This window comes from Terrapene carolina, unplaced genomic scaffold, assembly GCF_002925995.2.
Source record: "Terrapene carolina triunguis isolate 2854851 unplaced genomic scaffold, T_m_triunguis-2.0 Scaffold22, whole genome shotgun sequence".
Lineage (NCBI taxonomy): Eukaryota > Metazoa > Chordata > Testudines > Emydidae > Terrapene > Terrapene triunguis.
In genome coordinates, this window is record NW_020664373.1 from 8,457,997 (window position 1) to 8,481,739 (window position 23,743).

The 23,743-nt window shown below is 42.2% G+C and overlaps 2 protein-coding genes across 3 annotated transcripts in view; both read left to right on the forward strand.

The window, feature by feature from the left end:
• LOC112117533 (transcription elongation factor A N-terminal and central domain-containing protein) overlaps positions 1-22,417 on the forward strand; it is a 30,970-nt gene extending 8,553 nt beyond the window's left edge. The window contains exons 3-4 of one of the 2 annotated variants that reach the window (XR_003369651.1): positions 4,359-4,474; positions 22,272-22,417. Coding sequence is in view for 1 of the 2 variants with exons in the window: in XM_026648485.1 (XP_026504270.1) it covers positions 11,594-12,682 (1,089 nt within the window). In the remaining variant the exon portion in view is untranslated. Of the gene's footprint in view, positions 1-4,358; positions 4,475-11,585; positions 13,089-22,271 lie in introns of those variants that run through there. The other variant, XM_026648485.1, reaches the window with a different exon arrangement.
• Positions 4,396-23,743, forward strand: part of LOC112117536 (ras-related protein Rab-9A) — a 44,609-nt gene continuing 25,261 nt past the window's right edge. The window contains exon 1 of the mRNA XM_026648517.2: positions 4,396-4,474. The gene's annotated coding sequence lies outside the window, so the exon portion shown is untranslated. The remainder of the gene's footprint in view (positions 4,475-23,743) is intronic.

Here is a 23,743-nt window from a genome sequence, read left to right on the forward strand (position 1 = left end):
GGCCCGGCCCCCGGCCCAGCGGCGCTGGATTTTCCCGGACATGTTCGGCTTTTTGGGATTTCCCCCCGGACGGGGATTTGAATCCCAAAAATCCGGACATATCCGGGAAAATCCGGACGTATGGTAACCCTAGTTTTGTGCTTCCCAGAAAATTCTGAATAGTAGCAGTGAAGACTGACATGACACTGACTACTGCACACATTGCTGCAGCAGAGGCATTGGAGCTGTTTGCCTGCAGACCTAAGAAGGCAGTATTATATCAGTTTACACTCTGTTCAGGATTGGAAGGTAACCTTCATAATCATAAGTGCTAGAAGCTACCCGCTCACCATTTAAGGTGTGGCTCATTCAGGTTGGAGTACTCCTCCAGGCCTAAATGTTCTCAGTCCATTAGATCATGCTGCCTCTTGTCTAACAAAAGTTGACATTAAAATGCTGTGCATACAGCCTGACTTTCTTTGCTCCAAATTTACCATTGTTTTCCCTGACCTGAAAATAGAATTATAAGTACTTGAATAAATGGATTGAAATGTTGTCTAGTTTCACTGTAGCTTCTGTAATGATTACTACGTTTTTTTCCTGAAAGACTGTTTGTTTGTTGGTGTTTTTAACTATACTTAAAATTTCAAAACAGACAATCAACAGCAAACAGTGGATTCTGCTACTTTTCTTCTTTTACATGCAGCAGAATAATGTCAGTATTACAAAATTATGCTGAATTAAGCCATGCATCCTCTGCACACTTTAGGGACTATGATTTTGTTTGGCTCATCTGTTGCTTGGGCTTTTAAAAAACTGACCGTTTAAGGTAGAGACCCACCAAAGGAAAAAAGCAGTAATATTGTGTGCTGGTACAGTTATAATAATCCAGAGTGAGTACACTCTATGTCATGGAATGCACCCATAGTAAATACAGTGTACACTTAAGGGGGGGAAAAAAATCAAGATGTCTTGGGTTAATTGTACTACAGCCCCCTCTGGTGGTAAAAAAAAATTAAATCCTGCATTTTAAAATTGCTGATCGCATTCTGTAAAGCAGTGGTTCTCAACCAGAGGTATGCGTACCACAGGGGGCATGCAGAGGTCTTTCAGGAAGTACATCAACTCATCTAGATATTTGCCTAGTTTTACAACAGGCTATGTAAAAAGCACTAGCAAAGTCAGTACAAACTAAAATTTCATACAGACAATGACTTGTTTATACTGCTCTTTATACTATACACTGAAATGTAAGTACAATATTTATATTCCAATTGATTTATTTTATAATTATATGGTAAAAATGAGAAAGTAAGCAGTTTTTCAGTAATAGTCTGCTGTGACACTTTTATATTTTTATGTCTGATTTTGTAAGCAAGTAGTTTGTAAGTGAAGTGAAACATGGGGTACTCAAGACAAATCAGACTCTTGGTCGACAGCGCAGCGTGGCTGCCAATAAAGCAGGCTCCCTGCCTACCTCGGCCCCACGCCACTCCTGGAAAGCGCCAACGTGCCCCTGCAGTCCCTGGGCAGGGAGCGGGCGACGTATGGCTCCGCATGCTGCCCCTCTCTGCAAGCACCATCCCCGCAGCTGCCATTGGCCACAGCTTCCCATTCCCGGTCAATAGGAGCTGTGGGGGTGGTGCTTACAGGCAGGAGCAGCGTGTGGAGGAAGACCCCTGCCCCCCCACCCACGGGGCTGTGCTGGCCACTTCCAGGAGCGGCGTAGGGCCAGGACAGGCAGGGAGCCTGTCTTAGCAGTAGCCCCACTGCACAGCTGGAGATCGCGATTGACTGGGAGATCCTCCAGGTTCGACCAGTTGATCGCGATCAACCGGTTGGTGACCACTGCCTTAGACTCTGGGTATTCCAAGATTGGAAGGTTCAGGGGCAGAATCCCCTGACTCTTCTTTTGAAGAACAACTCTACCTCCCACCCCTCCAAATACACAAAAATAACCTTTTTGGACAAAACCTCCAGTAACTTGTAGAGTTTTATAGCTACCATGAATGTGTCTTACATTGGTTAGCACACAGCTCTGTGTTTGCTATTGTGTGAGCTGGGACAAAGGATTTAACGTTATAACTCTCTTCTATCCACCCCAGAGTTTGAACTCCAGAGTCTTGGCTTGGTTTATAGAGCAGTAATTGTGCTAATGCCACTCATGTTCTTTTCACGTTGCCTTTTAATAAAACACTGGCTCAAAAATTAGAGTAAGATTTTTGTATTTTATATGTGTATATTACTTTTAATCCTGAAGGATCTTAAAGCCCGTCACAAACTAAATACATACATACAGCACTGCTGAAATGCTTCCAACTCTGGGACAGAGAGCAGCAGATATGCACATCTCTGCATGCTAATGGCTGGGAAGTGAATTTGGTCAAAATACTACAGTAAACCCCCACTGTTTTTAAAAGTGCTGTGGACCCCTAATGACTTTGAACGACAACACACCCATTTTTAAGTTTTTATATGAAAAAAATACACAATTCTTCTGGAACAGCTCAAGGTTTCATGGTCTTCATCATGCTTGATCTTTTGTTTGTGCTGGGATGGAAGATAGGGCATTTAGAAATATACCTACATCATAGACCACTCATTACCTCCTATGATCCAAGGTGGGGGTGCACTTCTTTTGAGTGGGAGATTGGTTTAGACATTCACTCTTGGAGGCCAGCATAACCACTGTTTCTAGAGGGCTCTGAGGGAGTATATTGCTACTTCATCAGCTAACTCTGTTAATGTGAGGATAGGACTTTATCCTGTCTTCTGTCCTAATTACTGATAAAATAGTCCCTAGGCTTTCTCTTCCCCATCTTCGTTCTCACAGGTCACCATGGTTTACAGATGACCTGTAACAACCAAAGTGAAAGCGAACTTTGGAATTCATTCCACCTTGTTGGCCTGAAACACCCAGTTTTGTTGACCTTCAGGACATGCTGTAGGGCCCCTCTCTTTTTTTGAGTGGAAGGGACACAATAAGGCTGATACTGTGCATGGTCGAGCATTTTGGGGTTATTGTTTTGATATCTCCCATTGATTTTCTGATTTTGGGGAGCTTTTGGTCTTTTAAAAATATTTTGTCATAAATGTCTATAGTGGTAGGATATTACTGTTTACTTGCAGATGTAATTTAAAACATTGTTTAATTCTGAGTGGTGAACATTTTAAAATTTACCAAAACTCAGTGTACAGCATGTTAAACCAAAAACAGTTGGCCTTTAACAACATTAGTTTAATTGGCAAACCAGACATAGTGGTATAAGAAATTAACAATCAAAATGACTAAAGGTGTCTTTGTGTGTGTGTGTGTGTGTGAGTGTGAGAGAGAGTGAGTGATATACACTGATTGTCCTTGTCATTTACACAAAGTGGCTGTTTTCATTTTAGGGATTTTTTGCTGGAATATATCTAGGGCCCTACCAAATTCACGGCCATGAAAAACGCATCACGGACTGTGAAATCTGGTCTTTTGTGTACTTTTACCCTATACTATACAGATTTTATGGAGGAGACCAGCGTTTCTCAAGCTGGGGGTCCTGACCCAAAAGAGGGTTGCGGGGGGGGAAGGGGAGGGTTGCAAGATTATTTTAGGAAGGTCGCAGTATTGCCACCCTTACTTCTGCGCTGCCTTCAGAGTTGGGTGGCCAGAGAGCGACGACTGTTGGCCAGGTGCACAGCTTTGAAGATGGTGCCCCGCCAGCAGCAGGACAGAAGTAAGGGTGGCAATACCATACCATGCCATCCTTTCTTCTGTGCTGCTGCTGGTGGCAGCTCTGCCTTCAGAGCTGGGCTCCCGGCCAGCAGCCACCGATCTCCGGCTGCCCAGTTCTGAAGTCAGCACCAGCAGCAGTGCAGAAGTAAGGGTAGCGGTACCACAACCCCCCTACAATAACCTTGCGACCCCCCCCTTCCCCCCCCACACCTCCTTTTTGGTTTAAGATCCCTACAATTACAACACCATGAAATTTCAGATTTAAATAGCTGAAATCATGAAATTTACAATTTTTAAAATTCTGTGACCCTGAAATTGACAAAAAAGGACCATGAATTTGGTAGGGCCCTAAATATATCTTAATTAGGGTGACCAGATGTCCCAATTTTATAGGGACAGTCCTGATTTTTGGGTCTTTTTCTTATATAGGCTTCTATTACCCCCCCCACACACCACCACCACCCAAGGTCCCGATTTTTCACATTTACTGTCTGGTCACCCTAATCTTTAATAACTTGATTAAGAGCCCAGATAAATTGTTTGCTGATGATGACAGAGCAACTTTAGACATTAATTCTTCTGGGGCCATGATAGGGTCTATTAACATCTTTGTGCACATATTTTGATAACTGCTGTAACTGTTGTGGTTTTTCTTATCTAGCTTTGGTGCATAGATCCTGTGTGAACTGCTCAGTTTGGAGTCTTTACTATTCATTGAATGCATACATCAACCTCTGAGGAAAGAATTCCTGTAAACACATCTATTTTGCTTTAAGTGTAAGTAGCCTATCTCTTGAGCTGTAAATTTTCTAAGATTATAATAAATGCTCATTTAGTTGTTCAACACACTTATTTTACTTGTAGTCCATATTTAATCTTTTGTTATGGCATATTAATTCATACATAGGCTGTATCTGTTGTTTAAATCGTGTGTGGTTTTAGTAATTTAGAGCCAAGTCCTGAAAAAGTTAATGCATGCTTGGGAGATTCAGAAAACTCATAAGTAACTTAACCACTGCATGTGTGTGTAAAAAAGGTATGGATATAGAATTTATGTGGCATGGAACAGTGCACACACATTTGTAACCATTGTAAAAGGGCTGGAAAAGATCTCGTTTGGAGGTGAGGGTATTAGCCAAACCAGTGCCTTATCCCGAAGTGCAGTATAATGCATACTGGATGAGCACATGACACCATAGGCGTGCGCAGCCCATTTCATTAGGGTGTGCACCCAGGGAGCCCTGCCCTAGTCCCGCCCCCATCCACTCCCTCCTACTTCCCGCCCCCTGACTTCCCCCCTCAGAACCCCCAACCCCCCTTGCTCCTTGACCCCTGAGTTGACTACCCCCTCCTGGGACCCCTGCCCCTAACTGCCCCCCAGGACTCCACCCCCTACCTAAGCCTCCCTGCTTCTTGTCCCCTGACTGCCCCCCTAGGACCCTACCCCCTACCTGTCCCCTGACTGCCCCGACCCTTATCTACACTCCCACCCCCAGACAGACCTCTGGGCTCCCACGCCTATCCAACTGCTCCCCACCCCCTGACAGGACCCCCTGAACTCCCAACCCATACAATCCCCCCCCCTTGCCTCCCCCAACCCCTCTCCACACCCCTGCCTCCTGACAGCGCCCCCCCAGAACTCCTGACTCATCCAACCCACCCCCAGTTCCTTGTCCCCTGACCACCCCCTCCAGAGGACCCCCCCACTAACTGCCCCCCCAGGACCCTCCTTGCTCTCTGTCCCCTGACTGCCCTGACTCCTATCCACCCCCCCGCCCCCTGAGAGACCCCGGGACTCCCATGCCCCATCCAACCCACCCTGTCCCCTGATTGCCCCCACCCCTTATCCAACCCCCCCTGGCCCCGGACCCCTTACCATGAGATGAGGCTCCTAGCCTCCCCTTGGAGCCAAACACTGCCCCGCGGGAGTGCACAGCCCCGGCCCCCAAAGCGTTGCGCGCACGGCGGCATGGTTCATGGGGAGGGGGGAGCGTGTCTGACTCCCCGCTGAGCCCCCAGCCCCCAGAGCGCTGCGCACGGCAGCACGGCTCCAGGGGAGGGGGGAGCGTGTCTGACTCCCTGCGCAGCCCCGGCCCCCAGAGCGCTGCCTCACCGCGGAGCCAAACGCTGCCCCACGGGAGCGCGCAGCCCCGGCCCCCAGAGCGCTGCGCGCGGTGGCAGGGCTCCGGGGGAAGGCGGGGGAGGGACCGGCGGCTTGCTGCGTTTGGCCAGGCGCTCCGGCCTGGGAGCGCGGACCCTGTGGCTTGCCGTGCTGGGAGAGTGGAGCCATTTGCCCACCCCTGCATTAGCGTGTGCCTGGGCACACCCAGCACACCCTGTGTGCACGCCTATGCATGACACTGTAGCTAATTTCACCCTGTGTCTCATGACCAACCATAACAACCAGCAGATTTTCTTCCTATTTCAACACCAACTACTTGATCTTTGGAAGACAGGAAACTAATCAAGGATTAGTTATACATCTGCTTTCTCATTGTGTAACTTTTAGTTAGGCAATCTAGTACTTGCTGGATTGGATCTGTATTTGTCGTTATTCAGGATGTAGGATATTTTTGGAAATGAATACTGTTATTTTTTCCATCCCTTTAGTTTTTCAGAATTAAACAAACCTTCTCATTGTACTAGACCAGGGGTTTGAAGCTCAATTTACCTTAGGGCCAGTGCCAGTCCTCAAATCCTCCCTGCGGACCAATAATGTCACTGAAGATGGTGTTCATACCACCTCCCAGCCTGTTTTCCACCCTTTTCTCTTGCTCTCTTGGCCTCATGCTGCCCTGGCTGACTCTGCCCAGCGACTAGTGATACTGCCTCCATGGCTGACTCTGCCTGGCAACTAATGATGCTGCCTCCATGGCTGACTCTGCCCAGCAACTAGTTATGGTACCTCTGTCCCTCTCCCCAAGCCAAGGGGAGCTGCAGGGGGCGGTGCCTGCAGCAGACAGCCGGCAGTTTGGCTGCATAGGTCTCTCCTCCGCAGCTCCGCCTGCAACAGCAGGAATAGGGAACCGCTTGCAGGGAGCTGAGCTGCCCGAGGTGATGACACGTTGCCGAGTGCAACCCCTGGGAGGGTCCCAGAAGCAGCAGGATGGAGCAACGTTGGGGGAAGGGGCATGTGAATCTCTCATGCACGCTCCTCTCCTGCCTCCCCCACCACCCTCAGCCAGCAGCCATGAGGGCCGGATGACAGAACTTTTTAAAAAGTTTCCACGGGCCGCAGTGGGGAGGTTCTCGGGCCACAGATGGCCTGCAGGCCGGGACTTTGAGACCCCTGTACTAGACTGTGTATATTTCTAAACTAAACAATGAGACTGAGGATGTTGTTATGCATACAATTCAACAGATGTAACTGAAAAATGTATCCTGTCAATCTCGCTTCTTTCTAAATATTTTAAAACTGTACTTAAGTAGCATTTTTCATTTTTAATACCAATCATCCAAGATTTACAAAGCTCTTTAAACCCATTCATGCTTGACATTTTGGAGGCAGGTTAGGATGCCAGTAGAGAGTGTCAATCAGCTTGGAAGAAGGTCAGGCTGGGCTGTGGTTCACACTTAGGGAAACATGGCAGACCCTGTAATAAATAATTGATATTAATTTCACTGTAGGCATTGATGTCTGCAAATTCAAAAAGATAACATTGCATTGCTTTCCATTCAGTTCACATTTGGAAGATTTACATTAAGTTCACATGCAGAAAGTGTATCTTTGCATCCATAATGTATTGAAACATTTAGTTTAGTGACATCTTAAATTCTGCAAAAATAGATAGCTTAGATAGCCCCCTTTCTTTCTTACATCGAGTTCCCTGTGGGTGATTGGACTTTTAAAACTGTATATTCAATACAGTAAACATCCCCCTTGTGCTGTCTCCTCTCTAACTTCTGTCTGTAACCACTCTTCTGTGGATGTATATTCTGGATGTGTACCAACAGTTTTCCCTGACTTTGAAAATTGTCATGAGTTAAGATCACAAGAGCCTTCAAAGTGGATTCAGCCTGTTATGCTGAGCAGATTTTCAAAGTGAAAACATGGGACTGGCAGTCTGAGAATGTTTATGGATTGTTTTTGGAGGCAGTCAGGGAGGTGTGAAGCAAGGGTTTTGGCAGCTGGGGGATAAAGGACAAAAAGTGCTGCCCACTCCACCTCTTCCTCATATTTTCTGTGCTCTTGTTTTCTATTCTTTTCTTTCCTCATTTTTCCTGTGGTCATTTCGCCTCTTTTTCAGCATCCTTCAGTTTTCTCCCCTTTTAACCTTCCCCTCACTCTCTCTACCATAATTATTCATTTTAGTAGTAGTATTTGAAATACTGTAGCACCTAGGAGCCTTAGTCATGGACTAGGACCGCATTGTGTTAGGTGCTGTGCAAAGACAGAACAAAAAATGGTCCCTGCCCCAAAGAGCTTACAATCTAAGTACAAGACAAGAGACAACAAATAGATACAGACAAACAGGGGAGGACAAGGAAGCAATGAGACAGTATTGGTCAGCATGTAGGCAGGTGTCTCAGCGCACCAGCAGCCCTATCTCCCTTTTATTCTTAGTCCTTTATTCTACCCCAGTTCCAGAGGCCCTACCTTAATCCTCTGCTCACCTGTGGTGCAAGGAAGCTGGTCAGACGCATGAATCATACTAGGCAAGCTTAGTAATTACCTGCATATGGCTGCGCAGATCATGTGATCTGCCTGTCAGCTCATCATTCACTGCACTGCCCAGACTTCTGCTTGGAACCTTCATGACTAAGGCAAAGCTGTGTGACACATGTGACAGGCCTGGTGATGCTGTATTCCTTAATATGTGAGCACTTAGCCAACCTGTTATCAGTCTCAACTTCTCAGCTGGCCGATGACTTCTTTAGCTGGTCAGAGTCAGAAAGGATATACAAAAACTGTGACAAAACACTATTACTGGTTTAAAAAAAAAATTGACTGGGACAAGCCCTGAAAACAGTGACACAGTCACACTGGTTTACAAGGCCAAGTATTCACTTCAGTGAACACTTCATCCAGTCTTAATTTATGCTTATCAAAGTGGAATAATGGAGAAAAGTATTAGGACTGCTGGTCTTTTGTACAAATTTGTATATTGTTTCTGTCCCGAGGGCTTTGATTTTTGTCATGGGCATAATGAGAAAGGCATAAGGAAAATCTAAAAACAGTCCAATCACAAGAATCGACATCCTGAATGCCCTTTACTTTTTCATTAGGCCATATAACTGTGCATATGCTGTGAAAACATTATTTGTATAGCACAGTCAGTGTCCCAGGTACTGTATGAAAAATACACAAAAAGGTCTTTGCCCTAAAGAGCTTGCAAAAAGAACAGATAACAGTTTCTAATATAAGAGTTGCTATTCTGAAACCTACTTTACCTTTGTAAAATAAAATATTTACTTGCTATGGGATGTAGAATGTTGGAACTAATAGGGGAAAGGGCAGAGGAGATGACCTCAGTGGGCGTTTACTGGTCTGGTCCCATTTCTCTTTATTAGCCTCCCAGGATTTAACGTAGCAGCTCCCAATTAAATTTGTTCATCTGTTTACTATTAACAGCTACCCAAAAAAAACCCAAATGTCAAAAATTATATATATATATAAATTAAAATTGTTGGATCCACAACAGCTGCCTGAAAAATCCATTCTGAATCATATACTGGATTAATTCATTTTCCCAGGGCAAATGTGATTTGGTCACACAGTGCACACATGTTAGCCACGTGATTTTATCTTTCTGCATAGTCAAGGCCTAAGAGAAGCTTAATATGAAGAAGCAATCAATGCGTATTTCAGTTTTCTGCCGCAAAACATTTTTAATATAAGCACTGCAAGCTAGTTTCATACAGGGAGAATGTGAATGCACAGGTTTCCTAAAGCCTTTGTACATTTTATGGTTTCTCCTGGATGTGCATATGTAATCCCCATTTATGTCAATAACATTTAGACATCCACTGACAGAAAAATGGGCTCCTGGGTTTTTTATTTTGTTTGGGGGGGGGGGCAGGGAGAGGGAAGTGAGATGCAGAACCTGATTTGTTATAATGTAATGGCAAACAGAAATGGGGAAATCATGGCTTTGTCATGGTAAACAAATGCAATAAACAAAAAGGCAACATTCTGGAACTATTTAATTAAGTGATTTGTTATGATAAATTATATGAAAGATGATATATTTTATTTTACAATAAAAATTATTAAAGCTAGTTAAAAGATTTTATATTAGATATTAAGACACCCAAACATTTGGGCATTTATTAAGCCAAATTTGTAAACATTCATGGAAGACTCGTGCTAAGAAAAGGGCTGGCTGGGGTGACAAAGATTGATTTTAACAAATAAAAATAAGCCACAAATCAAAATCTTCTAAGATGGTCATTCACTTTTGGGTGCCCATCTTCCACTTGTTTGTCTAGATATGCTGACGATCTGCAGCTTCCATTGAGTTCAGTTGGAACTGAGTGCTCAGCAGTTATGAAAAACAGGTCCAAGAGGTCTCAAATGAGGAACCCAAAAGTTGAGGCATACAAAATCAGTGACAAAACATATAAACTGGATAATAATACGCCAATTCTCTGAAGACTGCATTGACTTCCTATTTGCTTCTTGGTGAAATTCAAGTGGTTGACTTTGATATATAAAGCCCTAAACAGTTTGTGTCCTGGCTGCATGAGAAAAAAGAGTTTTCAATTTGTGTCATTGTAACAATTTTCTCAGCCCGAGCCCTCTTTCTAACACAGTGGTTCCCAAACTTTAAGAATCTGTGAACCCCTTTCGCTAAAATGTCAAGTGTCGTGAACCCCCTCCTAAAAAATGAATATTTCCAGGGATTTTCTCCTTTACCTGAATATAAATTATAAAAGCAGTGATCTTGGTAATATAAAATTTGTTTTTATGAGACACTGTTTATTACACATTATTCATTATTAATTATTATTTATCATTACAGTTTTTTTATTACATTATGAAAATGGCAACACTCTTCCAAGATCTCACTTTCGTAGCTTGTATCACTTTGAATAAGCCTGTTATAAGACAAGGCTCCTATGTTTCATCAAGGAGTATCAGATGTGAAACAGCATGAAGGTATTTAAGAAACCAACTCAAAGAGTTCCTCCTACACAAGCATTCAGGTCTTGAGCAGTCCAGGCAAACAACGCATGTTACAACAAAGCTTAAACTTGTTCTTCATAATAATTTTAAAAACAATATTAGCTGCCTATTTAATTTTAAAAATATCAAAAAATATCCACCTCCCTTTCCATTTCTTATAAGGAGTCTTGAAGTTTAAATCTCCTCAGTGTGACAGATAGGCTTGTTTTGAGCTGCTTAGCTCTTGGAAGTCCAGGAGCTCTGGGCTGCTGGCCCTGTGCTGCCCAAGATCCCTAGGGACAGTTCTGTCCGCCATTAGGGAATTTTTTCCTGAGAACCCCCTGTAACATTTCATGAACCCCCAGGGGTTCACGAACCCCAGTTTGGGAACCACTGTTCTAACAGTATCTAGATTTTAAACACCAAAGGACTCGTGGCTGGGCATTCTCAGTAGTGAACACTGAGCTTTGGACCTTGTTTTTCCCAATTGACTAATAGAACCAGAGTCTATTAACATTTAGGATACAGTGCAAAGCCCCTCTGTTGTCTCAAAACTTTGACTGAGCATGTAACTGGCTACATATTCAGCTTATTTTAGTGTCTACTTCTATAATGTATATGCAAATAAGGACATCTGTGGCGCAAGTGAGGTTTTTTGCACATTTAAGAATAAATTAAATTGTACAATAACAAAGCTTGTGAAAGTTTGCAGAACATTAATAAAAATATATGATATAATCATCGTGACCATAGAGAAAGCTATTATTATTACTTTTCTTTCAGGTTTAAAAATGTCTGATAAGAAAATAATTATGAACAGAGCCCATTATATTGAGAAGCTACTCTCTGAAAACAATTTCCAAGATATTGGAAATCACCTTACAGAACTTGAAGCTGTTGATATGACTATAGAATATCTTCAGGAGACTGATGTTGCCAAAGCTGTGTACAGAGTCCTCCAGAACTGTCCTGCAATAACATTGAAAAAGAAAGCAAAGCATTTATTATCAAAGTGGAAGACACTTTACAAGAATAACTATCTTTCATCGATACAAGGTAAAAAGTCCGTTTCTGAGAGTGTGAAAGAGCACAATGAATATTTCAGTGTGGCTCCACAAGAACAAACTGAGTTTTCAGAAAAATTGAATCAGCATGAAATGTTAGATGCTGCTGGCTCTAACAGTTTGCTAACATCACAAAACGTTCCAAAAGATGAAGTGTATAATAAGCCAAAAAGCAGTGTGAATCATCTGGGTCTTTTAGAAAAACAGTGCACTGATAATGAAGACACTAAACCTGCTGGCAGTGAAACAAGCCCACAGCAAGAACATGTGAAAGCCATGAGGTTGAAATGCACAGAACTTATTTATAAAGCCTTGACTGATTCTGCCACAAGCAAAGAGGAAGCCAATAAGCGGCAAGAATTATCCAAAGAAATTGAAGAGCATATTTTTGCTCTTCATGCTAGAAATGACAAAAAGTACAAAAATTGTATCAGAAGCAAAGTCTCTAACTTGAAGAATCCTAAAAATTTCCACTTAAAACATAACCTATTTTCAGGGACTATGAGTCCAAAGACTTTTGCTGAGATGACAGTGATGGAAATGGCCAATGATGAACTGAAACAACTCAGGGCTTTGTACACAGAATCATCTGTTCAGGAACATCAGCTTCCCCAAGTTATTGATGGCACACAGACCAACAAAATAAAATGTAGGCGCTGTGAAAAATTTGATTGCAGTGTCACTATGATTGCCAGGGGAACTCTCTTCCTTCCTAGTTGGGTGCGAAATGCAAATCCAGATGAACAAATGATGACCTATGTTATTTGTAACGAATGTGGAGAGCAGTGGTACCACAGCAGATGGGTTTGTTTGTGATTATTAATCCTTTAATGAATATCACTTAAAAGTGAAAAACTTAAAATAGATATCAGAAGAAAAGTGTGTTGGGATTATTTTTATACTTGTTTTAGATGTTTATAAATCCGTGCTATTGTGCAGACACAGCAAATAATAAGTTGTAGGATAATAGCTAAAAGATAATGGTCATAAAATCATTTTGGAAGTTGTTTTGAAATCATTATTTGGCTTTTAAATTTTTAAATTTTATTTTCTGTAAGTATGTAAAATATGCATTGTGTGGTAACATAATTTAGTGGGAAACATATTTGCGTGCTTGTTACAAAGATTTCTTGGTATTTCAAAACAGTTAAGAACTTATTTTCAAAGGTATTGAACACTGTAGTTCTTATTAAAAAAAACAAAGAGGAGTTCTTGTGGCACCTTAGAGACTAACAAATTTATTTGGGCATAAGCTTTCGTGGGATATAACCCACTTCATCAGATGCATGGAGTGGAAAATACAGGAGCAGGTATAAATGCATGAAAAGATGGGAGTTGCCTTACCAAGTGTGAGGTCAGTCTAACGAGACAATTCAATTAACAGTAGGATACCAAGGGAGGAAAAATAACTTTTGTAGCGGTAATGAGAGTGGCCCATTTCAAACAGTTGACAAGAAGGTGTGAGTAACAGTAGGGGGAAATTAGTATGGGAGAAATTAGGTTTAGGTTTTGTAATGAGCCAACCACTCCCCATCTTTATTCAGGCCTAATGTGATTGTCTTCAGTGAGATTTGTGGATGCTCAACATTTATGAAAATCAGGCCATTAGTACAGTTTAAGCAAATTAATTGCAATACTGTAATTAACACATTTTTTCCAGGATGATCACTGAAGAATGTCCAACACAGACCTGCTCTGTAATTAAATGAGAAATCACTTGGAAAAAGAGTCGGATTATTTCTCTAACCAATTTAATCATGTTTAAGTAGAATGATAAGCTACCAAATATAAAAGATACAGGGGAGAATGGTAGCAAATTAAAGCAAAAATGGTCTTGGATGTAAACTGTTTGATAGCTAAGCAAAAAAATGCTTCTTTAAAAGAGATCCCAGATCAGACATGAGTATGACATAGAGCAGTGGTTCTCAAAGCCGGTCTGCCACTTGTTCAGGGAAAGCACCTGCTGCGTCCGCAGGTTCGGCCGATTGCGGCTCCCACTGGCCGCAATTCGCCGCTCCAGGCCAATGGGGGCTGCAGGAAAGGCAGCCAGCACATCCCTCGGCCCGCGCCGCTGCCCGCAGCCCCCATTGGCCTGGAGCGCTGAGCCGCGGCCCATGGGAGCTGCGATTGGTCGAACCTGCGGATGCGGCAGGTAAACAAACCGGCCCGGCCCGCCAGGGGCTTTCCCTGAACAAGCGGCGGACCGGCTTTGAGAACCACTGCTATAGAGTATTATATCAATTTGAGGTCCAAACTTGCATTTTAACATGGTACGCATTACACCTGGTAGTAAGTGTTTGCAGAATTAGACCCCCGAGGACCTGATTCAGGAAATCACTTATGCACATTATTAAATCATCCTTATTCAAGAAATTAAGGGATGAAGTTAATGAGACTTAAGCATATGTTTAAGTGCTTTCCTGAATAGGCATGTTTTCCTGAATGTGGGCCTTAGTTACTAATTACAATATGTTACATTTTTCCTCATTCAGGTAATAATTACATGAGGGGAAAAAACCTTCCTGTTTTTACTCCAAGAATTGGTGAAATATTGTGCTCTATGGTTGTTGCTTTGTCCAATGGTGAAGGATCTGTCCTATTTCTAAGTTCATATTTCAGGTGTATATCCTGTGTGGCACTAGCACAAGCTAGGATTAATTCCCGTATCCTGCTATCATCCATTTATTTTTCTTCTCTGTCTTCATTTACTTTTATTTATATTTTCTCTTTATGCATTTATACAACATCATGCCAGTTCTCTTCCAGTCACTATGGGCTATGGTTCAAAAAGCCCCAATGTTCCCATTTTTTTTTTGTTTAACATATAAAATGATTCCACTAGCCCTGGTTAGCTGTGTAGGTAGGTGTTATCTGGAAATGAAATTAGCTTGGGTTTACTATTCTTTGGTAGTCAACATTTCTAATAACTTGAATGATGCACATAGCAGATGAAGAAGGCATTCTTTTTCTGGATTATATGAGTGGGAGGAGCATCCAATACAACATGGTAGGAAGGAAATGAGACAAACTCACTTGCTCTCCAAATGAATAATTTCATGCCTTACATTCCTATATACTTTCTCTGTTATTTATAACTCATTATCAGCACTTAAATCCTAGAGGAAGTTGCCCTTTTATTCAGTCCCAGTTTTCTCAGCCTAGGATTCCTTCAACTCTGTGTGATGCAGAAAGAATACAGTGAAAAATAATGCTGTCTTGATTGAGAGATGTGGGGCTATGTAACAGCAAAACTGGATTATTGCTAGAAAACATCAAATTCATAATAACTTGGCTGGATGGTGCAGTTTTTGTTAATGCAATAGATGATGATTTTTCCAAGCATGCTTTACACACCAGGGGAATTGTTTGTTTCCTATTGTGTAAACACAGTAAAACACTTACACACTTGGCATAACTGCCAGGCTGTACTTGGGACTTATAACAGGTGTTTTGCAGACCAAGGCAAAGAAACTTGCGGAGAACCTGCCTGTCTCAGACCTTGTCTGCGCTACAGGGGAAATTCGATCTAAGCTGTGCAATTTGAGTTATGTGAGTAGTGTAACTCAAATTGACGTAGCTTAGATCTACTCACCAGGGGCTCCATGCAACGCGATGTTGACGGGAGACATTCCAATTCCCCCTACTCTTCTCGATCCAGTGGAGTACAGGAGTCAGGAGAGCGATCTGTGGTTGATTTAGTTTTACCAGGTCCTCACTAGACCCGCTAAATCGACCGCCGATGCATCGATCGCTGCTTGTCTATCCCCCGGTAAGTATAGACAAGCCCTTAGCCAGCTCCAAAGGAGTTTAGAATGGTTGCTCCACTTATATATTTGGCACAAATGAGGCATGGTGCCTTTCTCTGCTAATGCATTATCCTGAGAACACTCCAGACAAATAGAAGCTTTCACAGAGAGCCATTACGGAGATGAGACAAGAAACTGGTCATTGGTGAATTACAAGCTAACTAAAGGGAAACTGTCAACTAAAAAAAAATCACATCTGTCTGGAAATTGTGTATCTACTGTTGTTAAAGTAATATTTTATACTGTGGTAACTGAAAATAATGTGAAGAATTCTTTCTTCTTTCTGTTTACTTTGTGCAATTGATAATACTTTGTATTCACTCAGTACCCACTGCTTCCTCTGTATAATTAATCAGTTAAGCCCTGATCCTGCAAACACTTAAACATATGCCTAACGTTGTGTATGAGTAATCCCATTGATTTCAATTGAACTATTCATGCTAAGGGTGGAAGAGTTAGTAATCTTTTAGATTGCAGGAAAAAGGTAAAAATACGTTAATGGTGCCCATTATACGTAAAATTCTGCATGCTATAATTTTGGAGGTCATGCTGCTATTGAAGACAGCAGTACACAAATACAACGTATTAAAACATTGTGTAGCAGGCAGTGTTTATTTTGAGCTATGAACAATCGACACTTATAAATAATTTATTCTGCCTGCATAAAGATTTTGAAGCAGCTCCAGTGATGCAGTGCAGCCAAGTTCTAAGGGGAAAGGGAAACACACAAAAAATTTGAACACTTCAGTAGTAGAATTTGTAGCCATAATGCTGAGCAGGTTGTGAAATGTTTTGAGACAGAATCCGAAGAAGTGGGTTGTAGCCCACGAAAGCTTATGCTCTAATAAATTTGTTAGTCTCTAAGGTGCCACAAGTACTCCTGTTCTTTTTCCTAAGATTGTTAACCAAATACCTGGTTATTGACAACTATAGTGGTGGATTGTTATGATAACTGCCATTAATTACATGGTAAAAAATTAGATTACTTCAAGTGATTGCACATGTTCATTCCACTGAAGGCGTGTGTGTGTGCATCTTGTGTACAGTTGTTGGAGATTGTTCCCTCAGCAGTGCCCATTGGAGCAGCAGGAGTGCCCTCTGCTTTCTCGCACCACTGTATGCAGCTATAAAGGGCAGAGCTGTCCCCAACTCCCCTCAGTTCCTTCCTACTGCCATTCACTGTTGTTGAAGCTGCTGTCCTTGCATTTACAAGTTCTGTCCTCTTTAGTGTAAATGGTACTTGTTCTGTTAGTTTTAGGCTAGTTTAGCCTTTTTTACATTGTTTTAGATATAAGAATATGTTTAGGTTAGTACTTAGTAGCTTGGATTTACCAGTTCCTGTTTTGGTACCAGTACTGGACTTATGCCTTGTTCCCCAGGCTTCATGTCCTGTCACTCATATAACAAGTCCATGCCAGTGAGTGACCCACACCCAGCAGCCTTAAATGTCTAGGGGAGGCGCCATGTGAGTGACAAATGTCACATTTGTGGAGGGATCAAACCCCTGTCAAAGAGAGGGTAGCCATACTAAAGTATTTATTGATGGAGTCTGCACTCCCCCCACCATCGGAGCCTTCCTGTATGGAGTAGATAACAAGCACATCCACATCTGTTAGGAGTGCTCCTCCTGATCTGAGTTGAGAGGCAGATGTTGTTGCTGGTACTGAAGAAGAGACAACATAAGTCTCCTAAGGACTCAGTACTGGAGTCTTCAAAATCTTCAGTGCAGGCACCGAGTGGAGGCAAGGACACAGAGGTGCACTCAAAGAAGCAGCATTCAGGGACAGTCCTCAAGCCAAGGGGGTTCGTTGACTGTGGAGCCTAGGATGGGCCTATTGAGACCAATCCCTGAAGTACCAAGTTAAACAATTCACGAGCTGCATCATACGTGTCAGGTGTAGATTAAACCAGAAAAAGCTCTTGGCTATGTAGTACTGAGAGCTGCACTAATGGCAACGTGGCCGGTAGTTAGAATTGAAAAGCAGCAGGTCAGTATGATTTTAGTCTGTGGGATAATATCTTAAAATTTAATGACAGGCTTCCGGACAAGGTAAAGCAGGAGTTCACAGCTGTGGTGGAGGAGGGCAAGTTAGTTGCCAGAACAACCTTGCAGGCAAAAATAGATGCAGGGGACTCTTTGGCTCAAGCTATGGTTCCACCATCACTATGCTATGCTCTTCATGGCTGTGGTCATCAGGTCTTCCCCTGAAGGTTCAACAAACCATCCAGGACCTCCCATTCAAAGGCCCCTTGCTCTTTTCCAAAAAGACTGACAAGAGGCTACAAGCCTTAAGGATTCAGGGGCATCCATTAAGTCTCTGGGAATTTATACAGCAGCAACAAAAATAAAGCCGTTCCAGCTGCAGCAGTCCCAACAGTTTCCACCTTTCATGCCTCATACTCAGGACCAGTCCAGAAAGAGGAGGAGGAGGAGAAGTTACAAGAGGCGTACTCCACCTCCCTTCTCTTCTGCAGCTGCTGGTTCATCTCAGCAAGCTGGGCCCTCTAAACAAACATTTTGACCGTGTAATAGTGGTAACAATAGTGATATAAATGGTCACCTTTCTTATACACACCATCACACCTGCTAGTTCTGTCATAGTCCCCCTAGTAGCTATCTCAGTTTCCACCCTTCCATGGATAACTGCTTGTTTTTTTTTCAATTCTATGTCTATCAGGTTTCTGAAGGGTATGGACAGGTTATATTTACAGGCACACAGCCCTGTCCCTGGTGGAACTTACATTTATTTCTAGCGAAGTTCCTGGGTCCCTGCTTTGAACTATTGGTGACCTGTTCTCTGTTATACCTTTCCGTGAAGGTGGCTTTTTTGGTTGCTATTACCTTGACCAGGAGAGTGGGGGAATTGCAAGCCTCAGTATCAGAACCTCCCAATACAATTTTCTTTAGAGGCAAGGTATACCTTTGACTTCACCTGAAGTTCCTGACTTAAGTGGCTTCCAATTTTCACATTAACCAAGCAATTTATTTACTGACTTTCTGTCCAAAGCCTCATTCGAATAAAAGAGCTTTGACTTTTTACCTGGGTTGGATTAGGCCATTTAGATCTCTGTCACAATTGTTCCTTGTGTTTACAGACAGAGAGAAGGGCCATCCTGTGTCATTCTGAAGGATTTCTGCTTGGATTTCCAGTTGTATTCATTTATGTTACCAACTGGCTGATCTTGCACTCCAGAGTAGAGTGCTGGCCTATTCAACCAGGTTGCAGGCAGCTTCTGCAGCCTATGTGACTTGTGTGCCCATCTTGGACATTTGTAAGTTGGCAACCTGGTCATCAGTCCATATGTTTGTCTCTCACTATACCAGCTCTCATCAATCCAGAGATGATGCCAGATTTGGATGGGCAGTCCTGCAATCCTTGTTCAAGTAGATTCCAAACCCACTTCCAGTTCACACTGCTTGTTAGTCACTTATGGTGGAATGGACATGTCCCATCATTGGAAGAAAAAGAAACAGTTACTAACCTAACCTTTTTCTGTAACTGTTGTTCCACAGCCCTTCCCCTCTCTGTTTGAGTCTATCCAGTAGGAAAGAGGGGTTGGGGGCAGCTCTGCCCTTTATACCTGTGCACAGTGGTGCAGTGCAGCAGAGCGTGCTCCCTCCAACCCCGTGGGTACTGCTGAGGGAAGAATCTCCAACAGCTGTGCACGAGGTGCGCACACACCTATAGTGGAATGGATATGTGCAACACATCTCGAAGAACCACAGTTACAGCAAAAGGTTAGTAACTTTCTTTTCTGGTGAATGAGGGAAAAGAATTAAATATAACACCATCTCCTTCACAGACCCTTTTTGTGCTTTCTTTCATTGTCCAATTATACATATAAATTTAGAATTCATAGGAAAAGTAGTCATATAGTAGATCTTCAATGGCCTTGCAGCTGTAGACTCGCATTTTTCTAGGTTCAATTTCATTTTGTCCTGCCCATATCATCTACAAATGTTTACTCTGCCTTTCAGATGACTACTTAAATTGTTATTTAAAACTAGCAATTATTACATTACCTATTGGTCACCTCCCTACAACTCTGTTCACAATCCTTCAGACATCTTCCATTCCACATATTCATATCCAGTCCTGTTTGAATTAAGAAATAAGATTTTGTGAGAAATTGTAACAAACACTTGTGAACATGGAGATGCTGCTGCTTATGGTTCATTTAACTTTTCCTTTGGTTTTTAATTTGACAGGAGCTTTAGCAAAAAAAGGAAAGCGATACAGGTGTGCATATCCCACATGTGTGTGGTACAGAAAAGGCGTGGCCTTAGTTTCACTAGGCAATATTTTTCTCTAAGTGCAGTCTCTCAATAAGGGGCAAGGCCAGAGCACATGCTATATTGTTCATGCATAAGTGATGTAACAGAGCCAGTTATAATCTTAGACTGGATAAGACTGTATGCTTTGTCTCTAAAATGAGCACCTGGATGGTGTACCTGGATATGAGCAGCTCTCAATCTGCAGCTATGGGTTGGGTGCTGTTTTGTTCCTTTCACTAGCTTATGGTACAGGAAGCCTATGTACCTTTCATATGGTGAATAAAAATATAGGAGCAAATTTCTTAAGGTCCAGAATCTACTTTCAGATGTATGTGCAGAACACGGAATGATTTCAGTGCATACATTTGAGGACACAAGCCGTAAATCTTCATCTGCTCCTAAGTATGACCTAATTATATTTCCCATGAGCAGTCATTATCCTCCTGTTTATAACACCATAACTATTTCTACTGCAACTATTTGTGTTGTTGTAAACATGAATAACTATGGGTGTGGAATTGCTGAGCAAATGAGCTCTATGGCTGTGATCCTTATTCATATGCTTTACTTTAAGTATGTATGTAGTTCCAGTCACATAACTATTTGCAAGATCATGGCTATTAGGGGCCATGATCATGATTTATGTATTTGTTAGTTTATTTATTGCCAATATCCTTTGCTATACAGGTCAAGAGAACAAAATACAGAAGATATATAATATAAGACACAGTTTATAAAAGGAATTTTATTTTTAAATACAATATTTAATATTTCCCAGCAGGTTTCCAAATCTCTTTTCAAGCACAATAACTATTATTTAAATTAATGTCTCATAAAGAAAAAAGTGGCAGTTTCCAAACATACAAATGTTATGTTATATAACTTACAATTCAAGTTTCATTCTGAAAGATCCCAAACAAATCACAGGAATCATTTTCTTCATCACTGAAATGCAGCCTTTGCAAATAGTGGTCAAGACCTACGTTTTACATTTTATCCAATATGGCACTTCCGCAGCACACCTCTTCATATTGTGCTGTAGCATTGGGTAAGCACTGACTCCAAGGGAAGAGTGCCAATTCAAAATCATTAAGACCTTATTTTTCCAGCTAATGGAGTTCACAAATTTTAAAATCCAGTTCAGCAAGTGGTTGTGAAAATCTTAGGGTTTTAAATGGAAACTACAATACTATTAAATTCCTAATTCAACAAATTATTACTGTTATTTATTTTTGTATTACTGTAGGGCCTAGGAGGCCTGGTCATGGACCATGATCTCATTTGTGCTAATTTTTGTGTTTGTGTGCTTAAGACCATCCTTGTTTAGCAAAGGGCTTAAGCATGTGCATAACTTCCAGTGAATTCAATGGGGCTTACGTATCTGCTCAAAGTTAAGCATGTGCTAAATAGAGATGGACCTAGGCTCATCACATTCACCTGTATTTTCTATCTGGACTATGTTAATGATCTTGCAGCATTTACTTCTGCCGCTAGCAGACGTCTATTCCTTTAGATAATTATAAAACCTGGAATGGTTCTTTTGTTAGGCCTTGACATAAATTGGATCCAAAATATTTTTGGAGATGGCTGTAAAAGTGGCAAATCCAGTCACTAAAGTAAGTGAAGTTTGTTTTATATAGCATGTGTTTCAAACACACTTTCTTTCAACCTGTAATCATGGCCCTCAGTTGATGACTTTGGGGACCTCTGTAAATATGTTCAAAAATTTTCAGGTTTCTGTTCTTGATTTAATTATTCACATTAGACCTGATTCTGTATTCCCATAAAAGGCCCACTGAGGCATTGCAGGAGAAGGTCCATTATGAAAAGATTATTCTATAACTAATATGCTCAGATTTTTTCTGGCTATATAATTTATTACTTAAAGAGACACTGTCAACTGTGTTTAAAATGACTACATTAAAAAAAAATCCAGTTTATGAAAGAGCACTCTTTAAATAGAATGTTTTGAAATTTGTTTGTGCCCTTCATTGGCATTTTCTGTAAAGCCAAAATGCCCTGCAGCCATGCACCTGCTTATACAGGCCTAAGATGGAGAGAAAAATACAACTAATAATTAAAAGAAAAAAACCTCTAAAAATGCCCCCAAATAGCTCTTCTGTATATTAAAGTTTTATGATTTCAAAGTTTGATAGCTGAGGGCAATCCAGGGCTAGAAGCAAACACTGTGTATCCTTTTGGAAAGGGGAGATTTTTGTCTTTCCAGTGCTATAAAACATCCCTTTACAGCTCGGAAGAGTTGACATATATCGAGGATTCTTCCACCTGTTTGATAACCGTACCCCACTTTGCTTTTCCCTAGCCCTGGGGGACACTCACTGTGATCTACTTATCCTAAAACTGGGACTCCTGTGCTGAATATGTTTCATGAAGAAGAGCCATCACCACTTTACAGGGTCTGTTCTCAAGAAATGTTATAAAATGTGTAGCTAGATAATAAAATTAATCAAAAACCCTCACAGTGTTTCTTCATCTCACGAAATACTGTTTTGTTGTACTTGATGTATCTGTCCTATCCTGGCCTCCCACATTCCTAATCAATTCTTTCCTGAGTATGATTAGAGAGAATAGCATATATATACACCAATAATTCTGCCAGCACCTCCTGCCATCATCTTTGAGGCTCCTTATAGATGAATATTTAATTTTTTTAAAGTGAAAACAGACACCCCTCTTCCCCGCTAAAGACATTTCTATAAGTATTTCCCTGGTAGTTTTAGCATTTTCAGCTCTCTAATGCAGTGACAGCAAAAAAATTAAAATCCCATCTATAGCTGGGCAACCCAACAATAATTCCGGAGCACTGGATAGATAAGTTGTGATGATAGAGACACACAGATGTCACTCAGTCATCCTACTCTTCCTGCCAATTCAGTTCTTATAAACATGCAAGGATACTAAAATTTACAATATGCCTACTCTCTGAGCTCATATTCCTGTCTGTTTGAATATACTGCCTGCTTACAGGACTATTACTGGCAGGAAGAGCAGAAAGGTAGAGATGTGCACACAGATGTCTTTAATTAGTACAAACCTACTGAATCAAACAGCGTCACTCTTTCTGCCTTCTGATGTGTTATCTGAGATTCCCCCACTTCCTACACCTCCTTTTTAGTTCCCTCCACCATCCCCCCAAATCCCAATGGTGTAGGCACCTCTTTCTGACCAAGAAGGGTGAATGTGTCTCCTTTTTGTGTCCACGATTGCTGCTCCAGCTAGTGGCCACGGGATTTCTTAACAGACAAAAGGTTCTCTCATCCTCCATAGGCTGAGCAGGTTGCCTCTGGATTGCTTTCTAATTCTGTCAGCCTCACAAACCAGGGGCCAAGCTTTTGATCCAAACTGTGATGACTGCAGCAGTTCAGTGTACTACCATCGGATTATTAAATGAGTTAGTCCAGGGGTCGGCAACCTAAGGCATGCGTGCCAAACACGGCACGCAAGCCGATTTTGAGTGGCACGCTGCTGCCTGCCGCAGTCCCAGCCCTCAGCCCCCCCGCCCACCGCGGGGGCAGGAGGCAGAAGCTTGGTCCTGCGGCAGCCAAGCTTCCCCCCTCCCCCGCTTCTTCCCCCAGCATGGTGTTTTCCTGCCCCTCCTCCTCTCCTTCCCTGTGCTGATCAGCTGATGGCCCTTGCGAAGGGGAAGGGGAGAAGTGGCAGCGTGCTCGCTACTCCGTAGAGAAGGCAGAGAAGAGGTAGGGACGGGGTCTTGGGGAAGGGGGTGGAACAGGGCATATCCCTTCCAGCCCCCTCCCATGAGCCGCTCAGGGCAGG